Source organism: Sciurus vulgaris (genome assembly GCF_902686455.1).
Source record: "Sciurus vulgaris genome assembly, chromosome: 16".
Taxonomy (NCBI): domain Eukaryota; kingdom Metazoa; phylum Chordata; class Mammalia; order Rodentia; family Sciuridae; genus Sciurus; species Sciurus vulgaris.
The window spans coordinates 2,315,380-2,342,809 of record NC_136477.1 but is presented as its reverse complement, the minus strand read 5'-3'; the positions used below and the strand labels follow the sequence as shown (position 1 = coordinate 2,342,809).

Below are 27,430 nucleotides of genomic sequence, written 5' to 3'. Positions count from 1 at the left end.
CCCTGCTCCAAGCCTCAGCCCGGCTCCCAGCGCCGACTGCGTCTGGGGCTATAAATAGTATGCAGCTCTCCTTAGGGTCAATGGCCGTGGTCCCTCCTCTGCCCACCTGCCCTGGGGCAGAGCCCAGGCCCTCCCTGTGGCCCTGCCCTGCCCTCTCCCTGCTCCAGCCACACAGCCTCTGCCCGGGCCTCCCCCTGCCCGGCTCCCGCCGCCCCAGGGCCTCTGCTTGGCTGTGCCCTCTGCCTGGGGCACCCTCCTCGCACATTCCCACCAGGATCTCTCCACTGACTCAAGTCTCCGTCAGACCCGGGTCCGTGTCCGCGGCTGCCCGCCAGGCCCAGCCACTCAGGGGCCCGTGTTCCCCAGAGAGCCAGGGCACAGGGCACCCCCAGGGCGACCTGCTGGGCAGACCCTGGGCCTCCCGACTCCCCTTCACAACCGGAGCGTAACAACCTGGGATTCCTTGATTCAGTGCCTCTTGAGCACCTACTGTGTACCCTGTCCTGGGTGCTGTGGACACAGCAGTGAAGAGAACAGAGGGAAACGCCAACCCCATGGGCTCACATCCCGAGGACCAGAGAGGGCGCCACAGCGTGACAGCTGCAGGCTAGACTGGAGTGGACTTCCCTGGTGGTGTGTCTGCCCCTCCCGCGGGCGCTGGGCCACGTCCCCAAGCCCAGCACAGGGAGCAGTGCTGTGTGACCACAAGAGAAGAGCGTTTCCCCTCTGAGCCGCCATGTCCAGTAGAGCATGCGACCTCCACCCAGCCCTTCTCCAAAGGGAGAGGCAAGAGCTCCGCCGTCCAAGGCATCCGGGGCCCGGGATATGTGGGAGGCCTGGACGGGAGGGGGCAGGTGTCCTCCCAGGCACTGGCCTCGGCCGGGCCTCCCAGTGTGGCCTCCCCAGCTCCTGGAGTCTGCACCACAGTTTCCAGCTCCCTCTGCCCGGCGCCTGGGCCTCGGCCAACCTGCTCGGGAATCACTTTCAAAGCGTCCCTGCTCCCGGCCTGGCTCCGCTCCCTCCGGGGCTGGCTGCGGGCCTGCAGGGACCCTGGGCACCACGGCTGGCGGGTCGGGGTGGAGGCCACCGCCTCCCGCCTGGCCCCGGGTGGCCTGGGGACCCCAGGGCCGCTGTTGCGGGCCGCTCGGGGCCTTGGCCCGCTCCAGGCTACAGGCCGGGGCTCGTCCCAGCCCTGAGCGTGGAGGCCGGGCCTCCTCCTGACATCCCCGCCCCGCGGCCATTTTGTTCCAGATGCTTCTCGGCGGGCAGCCATCTTGTGCGCCCGGGAGGGGCCCGGGCGTGGGCTCCCTTCCTGGGCCGGGCGGGACACCATGGAGGTGGCTGTGCCCGGGCTCCAGGCCCCATGACCTCCCTGCCAGGTGCCCGCTGCCCCCGGAGTGAGCAGGTGGTGGGCAGGAGGCAGCCGTGCCATGTCCCCATCACCCGTCCCGTTGCCAGCGTAGCCTCGTGGTGCCGCTCGGCACAAACTTGGGGTGGTGCGGGGTTGACCCTGGGGTCAAACACACCCACAGGGCCTGGCCAGGCTCCCGACCTCCATGTCAACGTGTCCCGAGGGCGGGCTGACCGCCGTCCCCCGCCCGCCCCTTCCCGGCGCCCGAGGAAGCCCCTGTGGCCACGCGGTGCACAGCCAGGTGCACCCCCGTCTTCTGCCGCCCCTGGGCCTGTCACCCGCCAACCCCGGCTCCGGGAGGCCTGGGGCCACACTGGTCAGGTCCCTGAGCCCAGGAGCCTGGAGGGGCGGCCTCCTCCTTCCCTGGGGCCCCGGGCAGAGCTGGGCACACAGTCAGTGCTCACTGAGTGCTTGCCCCGTGGCACTCATAGATGCTTGCACACGTGACACGCGCGGTGGCCACTGAGGCCAGCCAGATGCACAGGCAGGCTCGGGTGGAGGAGGCCAGGCGGAGGAGGCCGGGTGCCCTGGGGAGGCCGGGTCACGCAGTGCGGGACGCGGCGCTACCCTCCCTCCTTCACGCTCCGCCAAGGCCGTGTCCCTCAGGAGTCGCTGGCCGCCCTGGGCCTGCACCTCGGGGGGCAGCGGCACCCGCGCGCCACGGAGCTCGGAGGCCGGCTCCCTGTGAGTGGCCGGGCGGGAGCCCTGAAGTCTCCGGGCCTCTGGTCCAGTTGCTGACCCCCACCAGGTCCTAACCCAGGGCTCCTGGCCGCGGCCTCGCCCACCCCGCCTGCGCATGCCCAGGAGGAGGCAGGACCCGCAGGACCAGCGGCCAGCCGGCCCTGCCCCTCAGGCCTGGCTGCTGCCACCGAGCCCCCGGCTCCTCTGCTCCGCCAGGCTGCCCTGAGTGCCAGCTGCACCCCGCAGTCCCCAGGGTCCCAGCTCCCACTGGTGCCCGCTGTCTGCCATCCGGGCAGAAGCCGGGGCACCGTGACACCGAGCTGAGCCCTCCTCCTTTCCCACAGTCACCACCTCCCCGTGAGGCCAAGCCTGCAGGCCACGAGGCCCTGTGCCTCCTGCCCTGGCCCGGCTCTGCCCAGTCCTCTCCCCTGGCTTCAGCCACAGGGCTCCTCGCTGAGCCTCCACCACGCCAAGCCTGGGCCTGCCCCAGGGCCTTTGCATGGCTGCGCCCCTGCCTGGCAGGCACAGCCGCCCCGGCTCCTCGGTGCTGGTTCCTCCTCCCCTTGGGGCTCAGCTGCAGCGCTGGATCCCCAGACAGGCCTCCTGTGCTCCTCGAGAGGGCCCTGCGCCCCTCCCTGACCACCTCGCTGCCTTGCTGGCCACTCACTGACATCACGTCTCCATCGTTCGCCCCTGGACTGTACCCCACCGGGGCGTCCCCGAGGCTAGAGCCGTGCCCGCACACAGTTGGCACTTATCGTGCGCCCTTCCACAACCCTGAGGCCGAGCCTCTCACAGACAGGGCAGGCCACCGGCCTGAGGTCACCGGAGAGCAGGCAGCCAGGGCAGGGCCCACGCGCCCCGCTGCCTAGACGGAGCACTGAGGCTCGGCAGCGCAGGACCCCCTGTGGCCACGTGGGCCAGCATCGCCGCGCCCTGCCCGACCCGGGGCCTGGCGCCCACCGGTGGACACACTGCCACGGGGAGGAGCGGGCGGCAGCCGCGGCCAACCATGCAACACAGCAGGGACAGCAGTGGCTGGCCGGCGGGGCTGCACACAGGCCGGGAGGGTACGGGACCAGGCCCCTTTAAGAGCCTGCCTGGCCGCCAGGCTGGCCCGCCTCCCTTATGTAAGTGGCCGCTGCCCTCGGGTGACCCGCTTACATAAGGAGGCGAGGACAGGCCTGTCCATCCGGCGGCAACCTGTCCCGGGCCGTCTGCGGCCGGACTCACCTTCTGCACTCGTGCCCGCGGGGGACGCCCGGCCCCCAGGCAGCTCCCCAGGCAGGACGAGCGGGGTCCCCGGCCCGTGGGTGGACGGGCCGACACTCCCATTGCTCTGCAGGTGAAACCAAGGCCCAGAGAGGGCAGGCAAGCGGCCTGGAGCTGCACAGTCCCCCATGGCCTTGGCCACTCTGGGCCCCCTTGTGAAGCGGGCCTCCAGTAGGGCCTCCTAAGCAGGGCCTGGTACACAGTCAGTGCTCAATAAGTGCCCGGCGGTGGCAGTGCCCAGCCACACCAGGCTGCTCCAGCCCTCTACCCTGAGGACCTGGCCTGGCAGCTGTGCGGCCAGAGGTGCCCACTGTGTGCACGTCTCGGCCCAGAGCCTCCCCAGCTGCCCAGCAAGCCTGCAGGGGACCCCCACCCAGGTGGGAAACCGAGGAAGCCAAGCCCTACGCCCCTCCTCCAGGCAGCCTCCCAGTCCGTGTCCACCCCACAGGGCTGGGGCGCTGGGCACCGCATGGCCCCCTCCTCCGTGGTGGGCACTGGCCCTTTAAGGCAGCACACTGCTTTGGTGTGTCCTGGGGTGACCCCAAGGGGAGGGTGTGGCCAGGAACAAGGGGCCCATTCAGCTGCCCAGGCCACCTCCGCCACCTCCGGGCAGCCCACAGGCAGGGTGGGGGGCAGGAAGGCTGGCAAGGCCGGGAGGCTGAAGTAGGAGACCGGGAGCAGCTGGCACAGAGGCCGCGGCCCAGGCAGACAGTGCCACTGGCCCAGCCACACCTGCCACCGGGCCCGGGTCAGGCAGGTCAAGGGTTGAGGCTGCCCACTGCCAGGCAGGCTGCAGCCCCAAGGTGTTCCTTGATCCAGCCAGGCCTGTTGCCTGTCGCCTGCACCAAAGTCCTCGAGGCCTGAAGGTGGGAACCTGAGATGCTCTGGGAAGTCCTCTGATGCCCCCAAAACCCCTTCTCCTGGGCAGCGGGCCCTGGAGTCTCCCAAACCTGGATTTGAATCCTGACCTCCTCTTAGCTGTGCAACCCTGGACCACTGACTTTGCCTCTCTGGGCCCAGTTCCCTTATCATTAAAGGCAGTGTGGGCTAATTCCAGCCTCAGCAGGTCCCTGCGAGGGTCAGATGAGACCAGGATGAGCGAGAGGGGCCAGGCGCTGCCCAGGCCAGCCCCAGAGTGCCGTGTGCACCCACTCCAGCTCAGACAACCCCGGCACATCCCCTATCTCCACACCACTGCCTCCCGCGGGGTGTGCGGGCTGTGGGCGAGCCGCTGCTGGTGGCCTGGTGGGAAGTCCTCCCACGGATCTGCCCGCCAGGAGGAAGCCAGCATCCGAGAGCACACGGTCAAGAAGAGGCCGCAGGCTGGCCCCAGCCCGCGGTGGGGCGCCACGGACCACGGAGGCCTCAGCTTCCCATGTCCCCGCCCAACGACCGCACAGCCCCTCACCCTGCCCGGCCCCAGCAGGACGGAGGGCCAGGGAGGAGCTGGGTCTGCCCTGCCCTGCGGGTCGCCCACTCCTGGGCAGCGTCCTCCTCCACCCGCACCTTCTGGGTCGGCCGGAGAGTCCCAGCGTCCCAGGGCCTGTCCCCGGAGTGTGAAAGCCCCATCCCAGGTGCCCGGATGGCCTGGGCACGGCTTCCAGACCTGCCCTCGGGCTCGCCAGAGCCGACCTGGGCACCCAAGCCTCGCTTCCAAGCTCCCTAGAGCTCACAGCGTCTGCCCACGGCGCCCTCCGGGCCGCCACTGGCCACGTGTGAACGGGGCACCTCGAGGGCAGCCCTTCTGAATGAGGTGTGCGTGGGACTCCAGCCACAAGGCTGCCCGGTGCCCTGGCCTGGCCAAGACGTCCCAGGGTGTGGGCCCCGGGAAGGCCAGGGTCTGTCCCGCAGGACCTGGGATGGCAGAGCCCCCCTCCCCACCCGCCCCGGCCCGTCCCTCTGCCTGGTGCCCCTCCAGTCTGCTGGGGACAGCCAGGATTTCCAGGGGGCCCCTGGGCGGCCGCCTGTCCCCCTCTGGGGCCCGGTTCCCCACCTGGATACAACACCGTGTCCCCAAGTGCCCCTCCTCTGCCCCTCTTGGCTTCTGACCCACCTCTGACTTCCTGCCACGCCCGGGGAAGGGCCGGGGCTGGCCAGGCAGCTGGCAGAGGGGGACGGAGATGTCCCCAGCCGCCCTCAGCCGCCCCCGCCCCCGGCAGCCAGGCACGGGGCCAGAGTGCCAACTGCAGCCCGGCCAGCCGGCATGGCGGCCACAGGTGCACTGCCTCCCTGCCCAGTCCTGACGCTGCCCAGAGGCCGAGCCCCACCCGGGGGACACGGCTGCCTGGGGCTGCCTGGGGCTGCCCTGGAGCCTCTGCGGCCGCTTCTCAGTGCAGACCAGCCGCACAGGGTCCGCTCACCAGGGAGCCCCACCTTCGAGCACTCGGCCGGCGAAGGTCACCCTGCTGCCCACTTCTGCTCCTTCTGCTGCTGCGGACACAGAGACCAGAGGTGCATACGCACTTGCCTAGGTGGCACAGCAGGCCAGAGGGCAGAGCTGGGAGCCGAACTGCAGCGGTGACGCTAAGAATCGTGCCACCGCTCCTGCGGTACCCCGGCTCCGTCAGGCCACCGCAGAGGGCACGTCGCAGACCAGCAGCCCGAGCAATGTCACCCCGTCACTATCAGCATTATGAGCGAACTGCAGTTTTCAAACCGTGGTGAAATGCAAACAGGAGTCCACCACCTTCGGCCAGCGTGGGGTGCTGGTGTGGGGCCGCCTGCAGGCTGGCGGGCGCGGCACTGGGCACCGGCCCCTCACCTGCCCACTGCAGCCCTGTCCCGGGCTTCTCGAGGCAGGAGACAGGACAGGGCAAGCCGGGCAGCCCGAGCCGCATCCCTAAAAATACACCCTCCGCTGGACTCTGGACCCTGTGCCCACAGCCACCTTCCCTGCACAGGTGGCCGCTGTCCACCTGGCTGCCAGCTGGGGGTGCCAGGAGCCCACGCACCTGCCACCAGACACCTGGTTGCCAGCGACGGCCGCTCCAGGGTCACCCGAGTCCCGTCTCCTCACTGGGGTGGACGGTGGAGAGCGGGGCGTTCAGGGTGTAGCCTCCCCTCCTGCTCCAGGGGTGAGGGAGTCCAGGAAGGAACGTGCACTTATTGAGTGCCTCAGGTGTGCTTCCCGGGGGCGCTCGCTCCATCCTTGGTGCAGCGGGCACAGCTCCTACTGCCCACTTTACGGACAGCGAAACTGAGACCCCGGGACCAGAGGACGGGCCCTCCCAGGGCAGGGCTGCGACGGCCGGGCCCCTCCTCCTGCCACAGGAGCCCGGAGCCTGGGCTGCGCCTCAGGGCGACTGGTCCCAAGGCTGGTCACCCGAGGCTGGTCACCCGAGGCACTCGGTCCTCTTGCTCGCTAACTCATCCACCACACACTGATCATCCGAGCGCTGTGCAGAATGTGGATTCACTGGACGGCCTCAGAGTTTTCTAAATCTGGTTTTCCAGAAAAGGGAGTTCACTCCTTTTCTAAAGGACCCCTGGGGTCTCATTACAGCCTTGCCTCCCAGGAGCTGTGTGGCCTCAGGCCAGTGACTGACCCTCTCTGAGCCTCTGCTTCCTTATCTGAACATGGGAGGAGGTCAGAGTCCCTTCTCCCAGGACGGTGGAGAGATTTAAAGCAGCCAAAATGTGCAGCGAGGGCTGGGGTGGGGCCCAGCGGCAGCGCGCCCGCCTGCCATGAGCAGAGCTCCAGGTTCATCCCCAACATGGCAACGAATCAAAAAGGAAGGAGGAGCAGCAGCAGCAGCAGCAGGCCTGGGCCTGGCCGCAGTGGGCACTGGGAACATGGCCGCTGCTCTCACTGCTGCTGGCCTTGCTGCCTGGCCGTGTCATCCAGGCAGGCTGCGGGCACCCCAGCCCCTCCAGCAGCCTCGGGCTTCCCAGCCAGCCCACAGCGCCACGGCGGGCGACGGCTGCAGGAGGTTGGCACCGTGTGAGGCGGGAACGGGAGGCTGGCCCATGGCGGCGTCAGCAGATGGGCACCATCTGGGCTGGCAGCTGCTGGAGCGGGCGGGCCTGGCAGCCCCTCCCCCGCCCTGGCACAGCGCCCGCCCGCGCTTCAGGTTTCTCGGGCTGCCAGAGGGGGCGGGGAGGCCCGGCTGGGCGGCGGGCCCTGGGCAGCGGCTTCCCTCTGTGCCCTGGTTCCTCAGACTCCCCACAGGCAAGGCAGAGCGGAGCTGGGCTCCCAGTGAAGCCACGCCTGGGCCCTACCCCGCCACAGCCTGAGAGCAGGCCCACTTCGGCTGCCTCAGGGCCTTTGCACGGCTGCATCCAGCTCCCCTCTAGTCCCTGCTGGCTCCCTCCCTTCCTTCGGGCCTCACGTCAGGGCCACCCCTCCTGGGAGGCTTTCCCCAGCACTGCAGCCTGGGCGCAGCCTCCCTGCCTGGTTCTCCTGTCCTTACTCGACGCCACTTGTTTTCCTGCTCATTTACATTGTTGGTTTCTCGCCCAACCGCCCGGCTCACTCTCAGAGACACGCGGCGTGCGGGCGGCCCCCAGTGCCCCATGGTGGCTCTCGTCACCCCATCAGGCTACCCTGGGGCACACACGTGCAGCCCTGGGAATGAGGCCCGTGGCCACTGGGGTACCAGCTGGATGCGCTGGGCTCTCGACTGTCACAGCCGTGCCCAGGGGACCTTCTCAAGATTGTCCCCACACGACCTCCATCCAGCAGGGGGGCCCTGAGATTCCCCAGTGGGGTGCGGCCCTGTGTCCACCTGACGCCCCTGCCCAGGTGGGGGCAGGCTCCGCGTCCCTGGCTCGGAGTCCCTCCCGGTCTCTGTGTATCTGTCCTCTCTCGCTCTGTGGGCTCCAAGGCCCCGTCCACCCTGTGCCTTGTGTCTGACGACAGAGGCGGGGTCTCCTCTCAGCATGTGGCAGGTGCCCAGTGCCCCGCGCCCCTGCAGAGGCCAGTGGCTCCCCCGACTCCCACCTCCCTGTTAGCCTCAGGGTCACAGCCACCCCCAGGACCAAGGGAAGCCAGGCCCCACACACTGGCCGGAGCTGGGACCCCTGCACCCCTGGGGGAAGGGAGGTGATGGACCGTCCCCTGTCCAAGGAGACTCCAGCAGGGATAGGCGCAGGAGCCTCGGGACATGCCCGCGGCCGGTGTAGGAGCTTCCCCGGGGCGGCTCTGCAGGCCGAGGCCCAGGGACGGACCTGGAGGAGCAAGACCAAGGGCACCAGGATCACAGGCAGCAGGCCCCGCCCCTGCCCGCAGCCTGTCCTCGGCCGCGTGAGGGTCTCCTAAGCCGCCACCTGGGCTCTGGCGTCCCTCTGGCCTCTGTCTCAGAGAGGGTGGGGAGGCTGCCCCAGCTCACCCGGCCTGAAGGCAGCTGAGCTGGGGGGGCCCAGGCCCCTGGCCCCTGTGACTCGGGGCATGCAGGACGGGCAGGCGGCGGGTGAGCTGGCCAGGGATCCCCTGGAGGTGACGGGGGCGGGCTGGGAGCAAGGGAGGGCACAGCCTTGACCATCCGCAGCCCTCAGGGGCAGAGACTAACCAGACTGGCCGGCAAGGCACGGGCGCTGGACGAGAAGGTGTCTGGAGAGGCAGGCAGGCCTGGCCTGTTGGCCGAGCCGCGGGTGGGGGGCCTGCAGGGTGGGGGAGGCGCCCAGAGATGTGCTGACCATGCAGAAAACTCGCTTCAAAATTTTATCAGCGCAGCGCAGAGGAGGAGGGGGCGGGGCGGGCGGGGATGGATGTGGTGGGAGACCAGGACCCGCATGGTAATGAGCAGGCAGCCCAAGGCCGCCCCTGCCCCTGCCCACCACAGCTGGTCACCTTGAACGGCTCTCTGCTTCTGCACCCCCCACTCCAGCCCCGGAGAATTTGTTGCTAACTAGTGGGGGGAGGCTGGGCAGAGGCTAAGGTTGAGATCGAGGACTCAAGGTCACCAGGGAGCCCTGTCCTGGTCTCTCCACTGTACGCCTGGCCACTGGACACCCCCTTTGTCCACCGCTGCCTCAACAGAGCTGGGCGGCTCTGCTGTCACGTGGAGGAGGAAAGTGAGGCTGGAACAGAGGCAGGTCACACAGCCGGGAGGCCAGGCTGCACCTGGAACCCAGTGGGTCTAGCTGGCAGGCGCTCAGCCACAGGCCTGTGGTGCCCGGGTGGGGCATGTGCCCTCAGGCACACCTGACCGTCAGGCAGCCCCGCCCCTGCGTGCCCCAGCCTGGCCTGTGGGCAGGCTGTGATTCTGCCCACCCGAGGAGCCTCTGCTGACCTCCACTGACCCCTCCAGATAGGCCAGTGCTCAAACTGCCATGCCCGTGATCTTGGGAAATTTCCTGCAGCGTCACTGAGCTAGGGACCCAGATGAGCTCCATTTTACGGACGGGAAACTGAGGCTCACAGCCAGGAAGCAGCAGGACCCTGCCCGCCACAGGGTCTGGCGTGCACACCCCACCTGCAACCCCTGCCCAGGCTGCCCGCCTGCCTGGGTGCCTGCATGCATGCGCCTGGCCATCACACAGACACCTCGGCCACACCTCTTCCTCCGGAAGCGGCCATGGATGTCCCTGCAAACCATGCCGGCCTCAGAGTTGGGCATCTGCCCGCAGAGCCAGCCAACACTGGCAGGGAGGGCTGGCATGTGGCACGCTCAGGCCACAGAGCCCTCACTCAGCCAAAGCCCCCTGGTGCCCAGCTGCCCTCTCAGTGGGCATGGTGACCCTGGCCACTGGGGTAGCCTGAGAGACAACCAGGGGCCACAACAGCAAGCCCAGGATCCCCAGCCTTCCCTGGAGGCCCAAGATGGCCTCGCCACCTCCATGCCTGTCTGACCCTCCAGGACAGAGCCATCAGAGACCTTCGACAGCCACCTCTGGGTGTGGCAGTGACCCTGCCTCCCCTCTCAGACTTTCCTGCACCACATCTCCCCCCAGGCCCCCCGTCCGATCCCTCGACCCAGTGTGGGCGGCCTCCTCTCGGACTCGCTGCCCACTCTCCCGCTGGAGGCCTCCGCCGGGTCTGCCTCCGCTCTCAGACTCTACAGCCCCCGCCTCGCCCCCTGGCCCGCGGGCCCCCCGGCAGAGGCCGCCCCGTCCCCCCAGCCGCTCCCTGCTCCCGCTCGGCGCGCGGTCTGCGCAGGCGCAGTGGCGCTCACCTCGCTCGCGCACGAAGTAGGCCAGGTAGAGGTCGAGCTCCTTCACCGCCACGCCGATGTGGTGCGGCTGCACGCAGAGCACCGGGTGGCCGCACTGCGCCGCCTTCACCAGGCGCTCGCCGTCCGTGCTCTCCAGCGGGATGCCCTTGAACAGGATGACCATGACCAGGTCCAGCCGCCACACCTTGTCGGCCTGGCGCAGGCAGTCGATGCGCCGCATCTTGCCCTTCTGGTCGGGGTTGGAGAGCACGCAGCCCGGCGCCTTCTTGCCGGTGATGGCCAGCACGAAGTCCTCGCGGCACTCGGGCCGGATGTCCTTGCGCAGCTTGGCCAGCAGCCGCGACGCCCACTTCTGCTTCACCTCGGCCTTCTCGCCCAGCAGCTCGTCCTTCACCGCGCGCTCCTCGTCCTTGGACATGCGCTTCTCGTGCTTCTTGAAGTACTTGCGCTTCCGCGCCTGCAGGTTGAACCAGGTGTAGGCGAAGGCGCGGACGTGCGGCAGCAGCGCCTCGATGAACGGGTGGAACTCATCCTGCGGGGAGAGGCCACAGGTCAGCCGGCCGAGCCACGCGCCCCACGGACCAGATGCCCGCCACGGACGTGGCCACGCCCAGGGAGCCTGATTCACCGCAGCCCCGGGCCCTCCGCGCTGGGCTGCCGCCTGCGAGCCCCTGCCCCAGACCGCGAGCGTCCGGGTCCCCGATGCCTGCAGCAGGGCCTAGCGAACAGCAGTGCTCCCGAGCCGGGGAAGCCCAGGCCCGGGCCTCGTCCCAGGCCACTGCTGGGCAGCGAGCGCCGGCGGTGCGGGGACCTGAGGGCTGCTCTGCAGCTCTGGCACCGAGAACCCCGAGAACGCCGGCGGGAGCCAGATGCGCACACAGCGCGGCGCCGGCAAGGGCATGAGGGGCCAGGAGGGCCTGGTCCCTGCCCAGCCCCAGCCAGGGGCCAGGACTGAGGCCCAAAGAGGCCAGGAATCCAGACGCAGCCGCTAGTCCCCTGGGGCGGCCAGGAGGGGAGATCCCTGGCAGGGCCTCTACTTCTCCCCACCCTCCTTCCATGAACCCACTGTGCGGACGAGGGAACGGAGGCCAGAGAGGCAGGAGCTGAGCCATCCAGGCTCCGAGTTGGGGAGAGCGACCTGGGCCCGCCCCTCTACTCTCTCCCTGGAAGACCCAGCCCAGAGATGCAAAAGCAGAAGCCATGGCTTGTGCCCACTGCCCCGTCCACCCATCCCAGTGGATGGTTAGCCAGCCAAGATACCCAGCATGCAGCTGAGCAAAGGCCAGCCACGGGGGACTGCATCTGCAGCCCCAGCCCCTGTGGGCCCTCTGAGAGCACGCAGGGCCGTGGGGCGCTCGAGGTCACTACCCCACTGTTCAGAGTCCAGTGAAGGCCGGACCTGGTCCTCGCCTTGCAGTGGGAGACCAGAGAGAGGCAGAAGAGGCGGAGCAGCCGCTTCCTCCCCTCCAGCGCCTCTTCAGGAGTACAAACCCCGCTGTGCTCCGGGGCCACAGCACGGTCAAGACGCTGCTCACTGTTAACCTGCTACTCTGAGCCATGGCTGCGCTCATTATTTTCGTTGCCTCTGACCCCCCAGGAGGCAGGGAAAGCCCAGAGCTCTGCTGCCCGCAGCCTGATGGGGAGACGCAGCCCAGAGAGGGCGGGAGCCGGGAGCCAGGGCTTGCTTCCTGGGGGCTGCGCCTGTCCCACCTGCAGGCCCACTGGGAGTCCCAGCTCCTCTGGGACCACCCTGGCTTCAGGGTGCCGGAGGGAGTGGACGTCAGATTTCGTCTATCACCAAGGCTCCCAAAATAGCCTCCCGCCTGGCGAGACCAGGGCGGGGCAGGACGGACTTGGCTGGTGCCAGCTCAGCTCCCCTCTCCAACGTCCCCAGAAGTGAGTCACCATGACAGCTGTGACCAGGACTGGACCTTGGGGCCCTTTCCCACTGCCCCTCCTCCCCCACGCTGACCAGCTGAGGCCAAGGGAGGATGGCACCACCCACCCTGTCCCTGTCCTGCCTCTCGGGGTTTTCCCGAGTCTGGATGCCAGGAGACATCTGAGACCCAGAGATGGGGAGCTTTTTGTCCAGGGTCACACAGCTGGTCAGCAGAGCCGGGACCAGAGCCCAGGCCATCTGGCCAGAGAAGAGGTGGGGGATGGGTGGAGACACAGGTCACTGCCTGTGGAGGGGCCCAGGTGAGCGGAGGCCAGGACAGCGGCACGTAGGCAGTGACTGCTGCCCGTGCCTTGGCGCTTGCTGGAGTACCGATAGGCAGCGGAGGGCGCGGTCCTGTCCCTGGACCCTCTTTCTGGAGCCCCCTCCCCTGGGCTCCTCCTCCCGGGCCGCCCAGCTCCTGCCCCTCCACCTTCCTGGGAGAGGTGCCAGGGAGGCGGGCAGGGGTGGGGGCCCACGTCACAGTGACCCCAGCTGGTCAGGGAGTCAGGAAGACAAACAGCCTGTAACTGGGTCAGGGACCTGCTGCCCGATGCTCCCTCTCTGCCCATATGGGAGGTCAGACCAGGTGAGGGGCAGGGCCAGTCACCCTCTTGGTCCCCAGAGACCTACAACAACTGGGTGCTCGTCCCTAGCCCCACGGGCACCCTTACAGGCTGAGGCGCAGGGGACAGCAGGTGGGCCGAGGGGCCTCCCACGGCAGCCCTGCTCCTGCTCCCCAGGGCTCTCCACGTCCGGACCCCACGGACCTGGGTCTCTCAGCCCAGCTTGGTGACCCTCCTCTCCAGCCTGGGTCCCAAGCCCAGGGAAGGAGGCTGTGGCCCAGGAGCCAGGGTCCCCTCCTGGGCCTCCTTCATCCTGACAGCTGGAGGAGGGGCCACAGCTGGGGTGCGGGGTGCTGCCCTGCTCCGCAACTCGGGGAGGCAAGGTGGCCCAGGCAGGGACGGGCCTCTCCCAGAAACTGGGACTCGCTGGCATCGGAGGGCAGCAGGCTGGCGGGGAGGCTGGTCTCCGACCTCGGTGCCCCCATCCGCCCGCACCCGAAGCCTTGCCCCACGTCCTTCCTGTCGGCGTTTGAGTCGCAGACTGCACCGCAGCAGGCTTCGCTTCGTGTTCACACCCAGGCCCCACCAGCGCCACGGTCAGCCTGTGACCTTGGATGATCCTTCCCTCAAGCTCAGCACGTCAGAACTCATGACGGTGGACCCTAGGAACTGAGTGGGCACCTACTGTGTGCCCTCCCATGTGGTGCTGGGGCACAACGTGCTCGGGCTCAGTGGGGTCCTGGGGCGGGGTGGATGCTCAACACCTGACCGGTGTGCCGCGACCTCAGGCGAGCAGAGACAACAAGTCCTCTGAAGAGGCCAGGGCAGGGAGTCCAGGGGCGGGCAGGTGGGGACCCAGGAGGTCTTCTGCAGAAGGGGACACGTGAATGAAGACGTGAACGATGGCAATCCAGGTTAAGAGTCTTCAGGTGGAGAAAGCCTATGCAAAGGCCCTGGGGCCTGACTGAGCCTGGAGGCAGCAGGGGAACCTGGGTGGCTAGACCAGGGGGAGAAGGAAAGGTGGAGGGGACAGGTGGTCGTTTCGGGCCCTGGGGGCAACAGGAAAGAGTCTGGGTTAGTCCATAGAGGGAGACCCCTGCCAAAGCAGCTCTGGATCTCCCCACCCACCTCTGAACCTCAGTGTCCCTGGAGGAGGATGAGGCTGAGCCTCCGCGTTGTCAGTTCTGGAATGAGGCTCACACCACCCAGTCAAGAGACCAAGGTGTCAGAGTGAAGTCACCCCCAATGTCACACAGCCACCGGGAGCCCAGCTGGGACCCGGGTCTCCCTACCCCAAACCCCAGACCCACTCCTGGGCCCCCTGAGCACACAGTGTGGCCCCTCGGCTGGGTCTTCAGCCACACGGGCTGACCCCATGTGCCATCACCTGCCTGCGTCACCCCTCTGCACATCCAGTTCATGGCTGTGTCCACCTGGGTCTGACGAAGGGCTGGGAGGGGAGACCGGGGTGTCTGGGGGGTCACCCTGCCTCTTTCCCCGGGCCCAAGCTTGGGTCGAGCTCAGCAGAGTGGCAGAGCGCAGTGGCAGAGTGGCAGGGAAGGTGCTGAGTGGAGGAACGCGTGACAACTGTTAGTCCAGCAATGGCCGCAGGGCTGCAGCTCTTATGTGGCACCTGCTGGGTGCCAGGCACTGTCCTGGGAAGGACCTGAGCAAAGTACCCTTGTGTCCCACTCGATGTGGGTGAAACAGGCTCAGGAAGGCCAGAGTCCCTGCTCTCGACCAGCAGGTCTTTCATTCAAAAGGCATTTATTGAACACCTACTGTGTGCCAGACCCTGTACCAAACACTCAAGTGTCCAAGCTCCCTGAGCCCTCAGGCTGCCCTGGAGCGGAGGCCAGAGACACCTTCACCAGCTGGACGACGATGAATCAGTCTGGGCCGTTGGGGGCTGAGGTCATGTCCCCAGAGTTGCAGAACTGGGGACAAGGACAACTGGATTCCAAGCATCCTGAGCAAGACCTCCACGTGCACCTGAAGGACACCCTGGGTCTGTGTCCCGGCGCCCCCGTCAGGGCCGTGCCCTGCGTGCCAGGGCTGCGCACGCGTGGGTACATGGTGTGGGGGGTGGGCTGTGCACTCTCAGCTGCGGGGTCTGCGTCCCGGGGTGGGGGTGACGCACACCGGGTGCTGCTGGGCCAGAGGGGGGCTGGGATGTGGTGGTGTTTCCCATCTATTTAGTGCAAGACAGGGAGGGAGGCGGCTCTGGCAGGAAGAGGGAGAGGGAGGGAGCGGGAGCGGGAGAGAACGCTGACTCGCCAGAATCTCAGCTTCGTGATTTACAGGGCGCCTGGCCCTGGCTCCCGCAGAGGGCGGGGAGGCAGAGGGAGACACAGACAGGGAGACCGTGAGGCTGTGATGTCGAGGAGGGAGGTGGCCTCTGCGGGCCTGGGGGGCACAGAGGGAGCCCCCACCTGCCCAGGCCAAACAGCCCTCAATCCTGGCCCCCCCACTGTGCTGTGCCACCCTGGGCAGGCCCTGACCTCTCTGAGTCTTGGTCCCTCTCCCAGCTCCGAGGTGCTGGGGCTCCTGGGCCCTGCAGAAGCCCCCGATGCCCCTCCAGAACCCTCCCTGGGCTGGACCCACTGCCTCCTGCCTCCCCACCCCACCTGCCACTCAGGACGAGGGGCCCTTCACGGAAGACCTATCTAACCCGCCGGCGGGGCTCTCCCCCAGCCTCAGTTTCCACGCTGGAGAAACAGCCGTGGAAAGAGGGAGGCCAAGAGGCGTGAGGGAGAGCAAGGGCGGGAGAATGAGTGAGGGAGGGACTGGCCGGCGGTGGCCCAGGCCCAGCAGGGCCGGGGAATCCTCCGCTGAGCAGGGCAGCCAACAGGGATTTGGCCCCAAACCCGGAGTAACTAACGTGGAGGTGGCGGCGGCGGGCGGGAGGCCACCTTCCCGCCAGCAGGATTTATGGAAATAACGGCTCCGCAGTTCCTCTTAAGAGTAAAAGTGAAAAGGCGTTTGAGTCACCGCGGAGACCGGGACAGGCTCCCAGAATCCTCCAGGGCTGCCCTCTGCAGCCCCACTCCCCCCGCAGGCGGCAGGCACGGTGGCACAGCGCGGGCTGGCACCAGGCACTGCCCCCGCCCCCTGCAGGCCTGGGCTCCCCAGAAGGATCCGGGTCGGATGGGCTAAAAGGGAGCTATTTTCGGTTGGGCTCAGGTTGTGAAATTAGCCATGTAAGAGACTCAAGGAGAGACAGGGCGGGCAGAGACGCAGACAGGAGGGGAGAGGAGGCAGGAGAGATGGAGAGAGACCACCGGAGAGACGTGGGAACAGGGTTAAGCCCGGGAAGCCAGAGAGCCAGGTGGGGGAGTCGGCACTGGCAGGCGGCGTCCTGCTGAGTCCCCTCGGAGCCGCAGGCTGATAGGCTGAGCCACTCCAGGGAGCCAGCGCTGCACCAGAACTGCAGAGGACCCAGAGGGGCCCAGCCTCCTCCTCAGGGCAGGGGAGCCCCTGAGTGGGGACAGCCCTGGCCTGGCATCTCTGTCCTCTGTGTCCCATCTCTGCCTCCCTGTCTCTGCCTCCTGCACTCAGACCTGGCTCTTTCTGAGCCCCTGGACTGTTAGGTTTTCACCCAGAGCCCCCTGGCCGACCCACATCCTGCTCCTGGGGAAACTGAGGCCACGTCAGCACAGCCAGTTCTCTGAGGCAAAGCCAGGCTACGCCCCCTCTCCCCCGGCAGCAGCGGGACACAGCCCTGTCCCTGGACCAGCTGGACGGGGAATTCCATGGCTGCGGGCCCCTAGAACGGCCTCCCCTGGCTGGCCCTCCAGCCACCGCCAGCCATAAACTAGGGAGGGCAGGCAGACGGTGGGAGGCCAGGCACCACTACAAGCACAGAGGCTTCCAAGCCTGCCCAAGGTCACACAGCAGGCCCAACTGGAGCCCTCCCTCGTTTGGGGGACCGTCCAGGAGACACCTGCTCCAGCAGCCCTTCTCTCCAAAAGCTGCTCAGGCGAAAGAGGGGCAGGGGCTCATCCAAGGTCACCAGGGATCACAGGAGGTCCAAGGGCCCCTCCCCATCTCCCACCTTCCCTGTGGAGTCGCCTCAGTGGCAGCTGGAGGGTCCATGAGAAGCAGCACCCTGAATGGGCCCTCCAGAAGCATGCACCGGGACCCTGGGCCTGGACCCTCCAGGAACAGGGACGGCTTCCACACACTCCCCGCAGGCTCCCGCCCTGTGGCGCTCCAGACAGGGCTGCTCTCCTGCACCTGCCTTAGTCTCATTTCACCTTGGGGAAACTGAGGCCTGAACTCCGCTGGCCTAAAACCGCACAGCAAAATTGGAGGGGCGGGTACTGAGCTGGAAAGCACGGGTCCTGGGGAGCTGGGAAGGCGGGGGGGGGGGGGGCGGGGGAGAGTCCCCTGGCAGTGGCTGGGACAGGCCCGGGGCAGTCTGGGAGTGCGGCCAGGGGTGAGAAGCTAAGGGAGGGGGCAGGGGCAGGTGCCGGGCTGGCGAGGGCGCACAGCGCCGCAGTGCCCGGGCCAGACCCTGACGCCCGGCCTCCCTGCTGCTCCCAGCCGCTCCGCTCTGGCAGCTCAATAATTCAGAATCGATGCGGCGAAAACACCGGGAGGGTGCTGGGGGTGGGGCAGCGGGGCCGGCCCGGACGTCAGAGCACCCTCCCCGCCCCCGCGCTCCAACTTCGGCGCCCCCTCCCCCTCCGCGCACACGTGGGCAATAATGGGGGGAAAGGCGCCCGAGGGCTGCGGTGGCGGGTCACCACCTGGGCCGGGAGAGGCCGGGAGCACGCAGAGCTGGGGAGGCCCGGCATCCGGCCGGGACCCCTGGATTCCTCCCGTGGGCAGCCGGGGCTCCCCCTCCCGACCCGCCGAGTGCGGGGGAGCGCGCCCCAGCGGAGTGCGGGAGGACCAGGCTGCAGCCCCAGCCCGGCGTCCAGGAGCGCCGGAGGTCCTGGAGCGGGTCGGGGCGGGCGAGGCGGGAGTCCCGAGTAGGGGTCCAGGGTGGGGGTCTCCGGCCCCCTGGATCCTCCGACCCTCCCCCGGACCCGGGCCCCGTGGAGGGTGCACCGGGCCGGCGGCGGGAGGGACGCGCGCCTTTTCCGACCCGCCGCCTCCGGCTTCCAAACTCCCGAGCCGGGCCGCGGGGGGCGCGGGGCCGGGGGCGCGGGCTGGGGGCGCGTACCTGGGTCAGGCAGAGCGGGGACGAATACATCCCGGGCGCGGCGGGAGGCGCAGGGCGGCCGGAGCGGGCGCGCGGAACTTACTGAGTCATTTTTCCAGCCCCCCCCGCGGCGCTCGCTCGCCGCCTCCCGCGGCCGCTCCTCCTCCCTCCGCTCCCTCTCTCCAGCGCCGCCTCCCCGGTTCCTCTGTCCGTCTCTTCCTTTCCTGCCCCCCCTCCGCTCCCTGTCTCTGTCCCTCCTCCCTCTGGCAGCCTCTCCTCTCCCTCCCCCCAATTTCTCTCTCCTCCCACCGCGAACCTCCCACTTCTCCACATCCAACTTTCAAAGAAACGAGGGAAAAAAGAGCGCGAGCGAGGAAGGACCCCCCCGCGTCCCACGAGCCCCCAGCCTTGCCAGAAGCACCAGTCCCCCACCCGGGAATGGGACCGCTGCCCGGGACCCACCGACCCCGACCGCAGCGGGTCCCCTGGGGCTGCCCGCCCGGTCCAGCGGGAAGGTCGGGGCCGGGGGTGGTGGACCCCAGGGGCAGAGGTGGATGCGTACCCCCCGCCCGTCCCGAGCTGGCCGGGAAGTTGCAGAAACGAGCCAAGGCGGGCGGGGGGGGAGGGAAAGAACGAAGAAGTGACGTGCGCAGAGGCCGGCGGGAGCGCGCCTTTCGCCTTAAAGATGTACGACTGTCAGGACACACCGCAGGGCGCCCGGCGGGGGGCTCCCAGGACACCCGCTCTCCCTCCTGCCCCCAGATCCAGGCACCGGCTGCAGTTGCGGGGCTGGAGAGGCTTGGAAACGACGCCCCCTCTTTTGGCCAGAAGAGCCTCCACTAACAGAGGGACCTCCAGGAATCTGTTCCCGCTCAGCCAGTGCCAAAGGGGCGGGGGCAACTGGCCGCGCCCGTGTTTCTCCGCAGACCCAGGATGAAGGTGTCCAGGCAGGACCTCAGCTTGCCAGATGAACCCTCAAAGCCTCAAACCCGCCCCCGCTCCCGTGTCCAGCCCCACCAGAGAGCCCATTTCACAGCCTGAGAAAATGGGGCACAGTGAGCGTGGATTTGGAAGCAGGCCACCTGGCCCCAGAACCCACATTCTTAGAGCGCTGCTGTTCTCCCTCTGCAACAGAGGGCGCCCCCAGGTGCCTAAGGCGGGGCCTCCCCAGGCTCCTATCCCCCAGCCTGGTCTAGAGGCTCCTGCATCTCCCACTTCCACCTCAGATACCCTCCCACCACAGGGCTGAGTGCCCACTCCCGGTGCGTCTGCATACGAACAGCAGCACCGCAGAGCCTTGACCTCTGTCAGAAGCCCACCTGGAAAGCCTGGCCCATCTGACTCATCTCAGCTGCCCAGGCTCTCCCAGCCCGGGGCCAGGCAGGGTGTCTGCAGCCGAGTCCTCCTGTGGGCTGCTGGGTGGAAGGCGGCAGGAACCCACAGCCCCTTCCCTCTTCGAACAGTGCTTAGCACATCCTGAGCGCTCCACAGGTTTTTTTTAACTTACTGTGCAGTTGAAGGGGGGCCCTTAAAACCCCAAGGTGTTGGGGACGGGTGTCTGGGGATCCAAGTGGCAACCTAAGGCAGTATTTTATGAAAACACGCCACAGACGCAAATAGGGTAAGCCCTCAAATGCACAGACCCTGCAAAGCTGAAGTCAGCCCCAGAACATTCCCCCGCTCCCCGCCGCCTCCCCCAGCCTTCACCTGGCAGTTTAGGCTCCTTCTGAAGGTAAGGCTGGGGGCACACAGACGGCCCTTTTGAAGCCTCGGCCTCCTCATCTGTGAAGGGCAATGATGGCGGCCACACCCCGGGCAGTGGGCAGCGGGCAGCGAGCAGCGGGACTGGCTGCAGTCCAGAGGCCCCTGCCACGTTCCCAGCCTGCCCGCTGCGTGCACTAGGTATGATGTAGGGCCACCTGGGCTGCGTCTCCTCCGGCCAGCAGCCTAACTCCTCCCGGCCTTAGTTTCCCCTCTGTGAAATGGGTGTTGACAGTTCCCACCCCTCTGGGCTGTGGGTGAAGCAGCAAATGCCCAGTCCATGGTTACAGCAAGTGCCCAGCCTGTGGTGGTTTCTTAAGAAAGCAGTTGGCTGATTTGGACCTGTGTGGAGGACAGGAGGGGGCACAAGATTTACCTCGGTGTGGCTCCTTTGTTGAAAAGCAAAAATGCCCCTCGTCCCTGGACCTTCCTGTAATTGTCCCAGATACAGGTGCACAAAGAAGGACACCCCCAACCCTAATGCTAGTGTGCCAGCCATTGGGGCACTGCCTCCATGCCCACCTCTGCAGGACAGGCCTGGTGATTCTGGTGACGGCACCGGCCAGAATACTATGCAGCTGGATAAAGAGCTGGGCTCCTCAGTGGGCCACCTGGCGGAGGCAAGAAGCAAGTCAGAGCATCATGCTGTGAACATTTGGGGGGCATTCTGGGCACTGTAGGGCATGGAGCAGTATCCCTGGCCGCCACTCATGCCACGAGCACCTCTCCTCCAGGTGGACATCAGAAATGTCCCCAGACGTTGCCAAATGCACTCTAGAGCAGAACCAACCCTGGTGGAGACCCAGTGGTGCAGACCCAGCAAGGAAACTCAAAAACCTCCTTTTGAACTTTTAACAGAATGCAGCGGAGCCCTTATGACAACACACAGCACCCTTTATGAGAACGCAAACGTACCCTTGGTGTAACTGCCAGGGAACTTAGGAAAGCGCGCATGGGGCTTGGGGGGTGTCCTCAACTTGCAGTGCCGGGTGGAAGACAGCCTGGCTCTAGGGGAGCGGTCACCACCAGCGCACCCCAGCCCCACAGGGTCCTGCTGCGTGTGCAACTGCTCAGACCAAGCTGGGGTGGCAGCTGGTCTCACCCTTGGGGGCTAAAAACACAAAGCTCTGCAGTTTTACTTTGGATACTTCTTATCCTCTTCAGACATTCCAAGGGCTAGTGTAATTAAGAAACAACCTAAATGCTAGACAGCGGAGGGCCACTCAGAGCAGCCCGAGAGGGGCCCATGGGACCCTCACAGCGGTCCCACAGGGCGGTGCCCACCAGGCACGCACCTGCTGACCATGCCACCTCTCCCCTACCCTTGCAGGGGTCCCTGGGGGATCCATCTTACAGATGAGAAACAGGCTCTAGGAGCAAACGTTAGGGTCTTCAGCCAGGAGAGATAACGGTGGGGCAGATGCTGGGCTGCTACACATATGCACACAGCAGCAGAGACAAACACGTCACACAGGCTGAGACAGACACTGTCACACCCAGACCCACAGACTCAACCAGCAGACCCACACACTAAAAGCAACTCTCCAGACCTGGCCTCAAATACCACCCTGAGCAGAGCAGAGTCGCAGACTCCCCCAGACCCAGGCAGGACACAGGCACACACGACAACCTACAACTCCACAACATGACTCTTCTTAACCCTGCCCCCAAAGTGCACCACAACCTGACGCAGGGAGACCGGGTCAGTCACAGGCCACACGACCACACACCCTCCCAGGTGGAAGCCCCATGGTGTTCACACAGGCACAGGGCCAGGGACACGCCAACACACACACACACACACACACACACACACAACTCTGCTCCTCACCTAGGACTATTCCACTAACTCCCCCTGGGCTGTGCAAGGGACACCAGGGACAGGGGCAGGGGTGGAGGATGCTGCGCCCACGTGTGTCCATCTCCGTATGTGAACTTGAGTGTGTGTACCTGCATGTATGCAGCTTTGCGCACGCGCACGGGGCGGGCGGCCGCTGCCTGGCTCTGAATGTGCCTCCACATGTGCGCACGGGGGCAGGTGAAGCCCAGGGAAGAGCGCGCGGCAGACCTGGGTGTGTCTGACCGCAGGAGCCCATGGGACAGTGGGGCGGGGGCGAGACCCCGAGTGCAGGGGAGTGGGCGTGGGACCCTGCTCTGTGTGTGTGATTGTGGGGCTACTTTTCTCCCCTTCCCAAACAGTCCCCAATGGGATGGGGTTTCAAAGAAAAAAAGCTGAGGCTCTGGCCTGGCCTTGAGGCTTTTATATTTAGAAAATTATATAAAAACGCGCTGGGTGGGGGTGGGGTGCGGCGTGGCTTCCCCGGGGCGAGGCAAGAACTCAGTCCCTCTCTGCTTCCTCTGGTCCACCCAGGGCAAGTGCTGGAGGCAGGCGTGGGGGCGGGTCCTGGCGCCACTCGGGTCTCCCCCAGCACAGAGGCTAAGGGGTCTCCTTGGTCACCCCCTGGGTCTGTCCTAGCCCCAGCCTCTGCAACCGCCCTCCCCCAGGGACCTCCACAGCCGCAGAGGGAGGGAGGAACCCCCACCGCCCCGCCCCCTCGGGGCAGGTCCCCGCGCACGCGCAGCCCCTGGGTGATCGCATCCCGGCGCCACCTCGCGCCCGAACCTCAAGCCCGGACCGCTTTGGGCCCAGCGGATGGGGGACCCTGAGGCTGGGGGAGCTGAAGGGGTCGGAAAGGGGTGAGATGAGGGAAAGCGCTTTGCAAAGGCAGAGGAAGAGCATGCCCCCGCCCCCAGCAGCCCTGGATGCAGGAAAAAAGGAACGGGCGGAGGGGGGGGCTATCCCCAGGGACACTCAGCGCAGGAGTCACACGCACACAGCGACACCCTACAGTCCCCTGGGACGCAGCTACTCGACAGTTTCCCACTCATCCACAATACTCTCACCCCACAACCGCCACACACATGGGGACACCCCACGGTCACACGCCATGGTCACCCAGGGACACATGGCCCCAGGAACACACACAGTTTCACAAGACCGTCCCGCTGGGACGCCGGCACAGTCGCTGAGTTACCCAGACGCACAAGCTGTCCCGTAGCCACACAAAGCTCTGACACACGGAACACATAACACACGTGGATACGCACACATGGATGCATAAAGCAGAACCCGACGCGTCGCGACCCGAGGACCCACGGACAGGTACCGGACCACTCAGCTGCACAGACCGCGGACGCAACCCCCGATTCATGGGCTGACGGGTTCGGGAACCCAGGAGCCCCCCAAGCACCCCTCCGAGATACGGATGCTACAGAGCCCGCGGACAGAACACCGGGACCCCCAAGTGCAGTCACTGCCGCTCCCGGCCTGGGGCGCCCCTGGCGAAGACCTAAGGATCCCCCGGGGCTGGGACCCCAAGCGCGCCGCAGAGGGACACGGGTCAGCAGGGGGCGGGGTCCGGGCGGCTCGGGGGCAGGCCCAGCGGCTGGCCCTGCGCGGCGCCGAGCGCGGCCGCCCGCCGGGCTCCAAGTTCAAGGCGCCCGGCAGCGGCCGCGGCGCGCTCTCCGCCCCTCTCCGCAGCGGCCATTTTCCGCTAGCTGGCGCGCCTCGCTCGCCCGGGCCGGGGCACCCCGCTGGGGCCGCCGCGACCCCCGGCCAGCACGGCCCGGACCGGCGCCCCCTCCTCCGTCCTGGCTCCCCCGCCCGCTGCGCGCCTGAGGGTCGCGCACCAGGGCCGCGCCCTCCGCCTCGGGTCTGGCCGGGGAGGGGGCGAGGGACCGGCGGGGGGGCCTTCTCCCCGGAGCCCCGCCCTCCCCGCCAACTCCGCGGCGCCCGCGAAGGGCCCCCCACTTGGGGTCCCCCGCTGCGCCCCGCGCGCCAGCTCCGCCCCCTGCGGGGGGATCGGCGGGCGGGGGTCCGGCGGCGACGGGCAAGCGGGGAGGGGGGTCCCCGCATCGAGACCCTCCTCCGGGCGGCCCCTGCCTCCTGCCCCCCCAGACCTTGCAACTTTCGCCCGGAGCCCACGCACCACCCCAAAAAGTCCCCGGGCGAAAACGAAAGTGGGGGCGGCGACGTACCATGGCGCTGCTGCGAGGAGGCGAGGCCGGCGCCGGAGCGAGCGCGCTCGGTCCCCGGCGAGGGGGGGCCGGAGGCGGCGGGAGGAGGCGGCGAGGGAGGGCGCGCGGGGGAGGGCGCGAGCGCGCGAGGGAGGGGGCGCGCCGCGCCCGCCCCCCCGGCCCGCAGGACCCTCCCCTCGGCCCGCCCTCCCCCCGGTCCCGCGCGCGGCCCGCGCTCAGGCTGCTCCCCGCGCCGGCTCCGGCTGCGGCGTCTGGTAATGTGGCTGCATCCCCCGCCCGGCCGGGCCAGCGCACAGGGAGGCCCAGCGAGCGGCCGCGGCGGCGGGTCGCGGGGCCCCGGCCCGGTTCGCTGCGGAGAGAGGATCCACCTTCGCCGCGGCGCGCGCGCGCTCGCGGGCACACACACACACACACACACACACACACACACACACACACACACACTCTCGCAGGAGACTCGGGGACACACGCGGCCGGCCTCCTTGACTCCGACACCGACACACACCGCGCTCAAGGCGCCTGAAGTGTGTTACGGACACAGCCTGGGGTGTCACCCGGACACGCCGGGACCCCGGCTCACAGCCGGCGGGATGTCGCGGACACGCACCTCCTACAGGCTGCCACAAACACAGACGCACGCCCCCAGGCTGCGGGTTGTCACCTAGGGACTCACAGACCGACAGTCACCGACAGACAGACCTAGACTTGACCCACACACCGACCCCCTAGACCCCTCCCCCAGCTGCCCTGGCCCTGGAGCGCAGGTGTCCCGGATACACAGTTACACACAGGCACGGCGGGGACAGACGGGGACACAGACAGACTGGGACACCAAGGGCGACAGACCTGGAGGCGGGGGTCCCCTGGGGGTCCCGCAGGGGCTCCAGGCGGGGGCGGGGAGCGAGCGCCGTGGCCCTGTAGGTGTAGGGGGGAGCGGGCGCCCCCTCCCCCGTCAGGATTAATGGCGAAGCCTCCGCAGCGGGGGAGGGGCCGGGCCGAGGCGGGTCAGCACCCCCGCCCCTGCCGCGCGGGCCGCGGCGGCTGGGACGCGCTGCCGCAGCGCCCCCCCAAGCGCTCTCCTGCAGTCCCCCCTCCTCTGGCAGCCGCAGAGTAAGCGCCGCCCCCTCCCCCTAGCTCTGCGTCTGGCGCATTTGGCGAGGCGCCTGGGGGCTTGCTCCCGCCAGGAGAGTTGGAGAGGTGGCTTCTGTTGTCGCCTTCCGTCTGCCTTTCCCCTGCCTACCTACGACCCCAGTAGTTTACCCCCAGGGCTCCGGTTTCAGGGACCCTTTGTGGAAGCAGCCCCTGCTCTCCCTGTCGGGACCCTAGGGCGAGGGTGCGGACAGCCCGGCTGCGGCTGTGCGCAGTTGGGGGACTCCTGGAAGTTGATCCTTGGTTCGGCATGGGCTGCTGGCACCTTGGGGGCTGGGCGCTTTCAGGCGAATGCGCCAACAACAGCTCTGCCTACCCAGTAGTTGCTCAATAAGTACCGGCCACGTGGTCAATATCCATCCATCCAGGAAGCTCGGCTGGCAGCCCTCTTCAGACGCTGAGGTTTTCGCATTTCACTTAGGCATGCTGTCCGCCTTCTCCCAAAGGAATGATTGAGGCTCAGAGAGGTGAATTCACATCCCTGGGGTCAACCCAAAAACCAGGAACCCGAGGACCCTCACCCTGACTCTTTCTCCAGGTTTCTTGCCCGGGGCTGGTGACTGGTGACGGGTGTCAGGCAGAAGCCCGCTCTGCCCACCACTGAGGCAGGCCCTGGTGAGGGTGAAGGGTCAGGCCCTGGAGACCCCCTTCCACCACTCTCTCTAATCTGCCTCTGCCAATCCCCAGCTGGAACCTGTCCCTCCCCTGCCTCTGGAACTTAGTACCTGGGAGAGAAGAGAGAGCAGAGGGAGGGTGGGTGGTTAGGGGCAGGGACTGGGGTCCATGCAGCAGTAATGGGGACCAGGGCAGCTGCCCCCACCTCCGCTTTCTCCATGAGGACACCGTGGGCCAGCCTTGCGTGCTTCCTGAGCTCGCTCGTTTACACTTCACGGTGGCACGGACGTGGGTGCAGGCGCCTGCATACCCATTTCACAGGCGTGGGACTGGGTCTCAGAGAGGGTTAGGCACTTGCCCAAGGTCGACTAGCAGGGAGGTGGTGGTGATAGGGAGAACCGAATCCCAGCATTGTGGGATCTAAGGCTTTGAACCCCCGAACCATCAGGCCCTGGTTTCCGCTTGCTCAGGCCTCTTGCTCCTGTCCTCTCACGTCGTATGACACGCAGCAGAGGAAACCAAGCCACGCTTTCAACACTTGACTGGAAATTCCCCTCCACCCGGAATCCAGGTTTGTTGCTCACCAGCTCTGCTTTCACGTGGTGCAGGACTCGGCTCAGCTGAGTTGTGCCATCGTGGCTGACCCTTCACCTCTGTGGACCCAACCGACCGTGGATCAAAGATATCTGAACGAGAATCGTGTCTGCTTCGAACCTGCTGTTTCCCTAGTCGCTTGGACCTGACAATACAGGGTACCGTGTGCATCGTGGTAGGCACCGGATGAGTCCAGAGACAGGCTGGTCTGTGGCAGGAGCGATCGGCTTCCATGCGAGTACTACAGCGTTGTGCACAGGGACAGGGGCATCCCTGGCTTTTGGCATCCAGGGGCAGGAGGGCGGGCTGGAGCCAGTTCCCAGAAGATGCCCAGGGACCCTGCATATGAGAAGGGTCCTCTCTCAACGCGTCGGCTTGCCCTGCTGCCCCTCTGGGATATCTCCCGGCAAGATGATCAGCGAGAGATGATCAAGAGCCAAAGAAAGGCCGCAGGGTGAGCCCAGCAGTGCTGTGCTCGGCAGCGTCAGCAGAGATGTTTAAAGTGATAAAACCCCATGCTGGTGAGGATGTGGTGAAACGGGCATTTTCAAAACGCTGAGAGGCAGCGTGGGCATGCCTTGGCAAAGCCGCTTGACATCCGTGGCACAGGCTAAGACAGGTTCAGACGTTGCCGTCCAGCTCCTGGGGTACAGTAAGGAAGCCCCTGAAGGGGTTCACTGCCGCGCGCTCTCAGAAATGCAAATAAACCAGTGTTCTCTGTTTCAAAACCATCTCCCCAGCCATCTGAGCCTCGAGGGTGCTGCAGAGCGACGGTACCTCTGCTCACAGACCGTGCGACTCTGTGTGGTTTTATTTTTTTAGTTGTCAACAGTTCTTTTTGTTTATTTTATTTATTTCTACGTGGTGCTGAGGATGGAACCCAGCACCTCACACATGCTAGGCAAGTGCTCTGCCACTGAGCCACAGGCCCAGCCCCAAGCTTGCTTTCTTAACAGCAGCAAAACTGGTTCTTGGGTGTTAAAAAAAAAATCCCTCTTCATGTACAAAACACAGGTAGAGGGCTGGGCAGGGGCTCAGTGGCCGATGCTCGCCTGGCATGTGTGAGGTGCTGGGTTCCATCCTCAGCACCACGTAAATGAGCATATAAAATAAAGTCATGCTGTCCATCTATAACCACAATATTTA

General features: G+C 66.8%; 1 protein-coding gene across 1 annotated transcript in view; it reads right to left on the bottom strand.

Annotated features, from left to right (window-relative positions):
• The window catches only part of NFIC (nuclear factor I C), a 40,431-nt gene extending 22,108 nt beyond the window's left edge, over positions 1-18,323 (bottom strand). The window contains 2 exon segments of the mRNA XM_079115215.1: positions 10,477-11,008; positions 18,149-18,323. Coding sequence (XP_078971341.1) covers positions 10,477-11,008; positions 18,149-18,178 — 562 coding nt within the window. The 5' untranslated portion in view covers positions 18,179-18,323.
• Between the last annotated feature and the right edge of the window lie 9,107 nt (positions 18,324-27,430).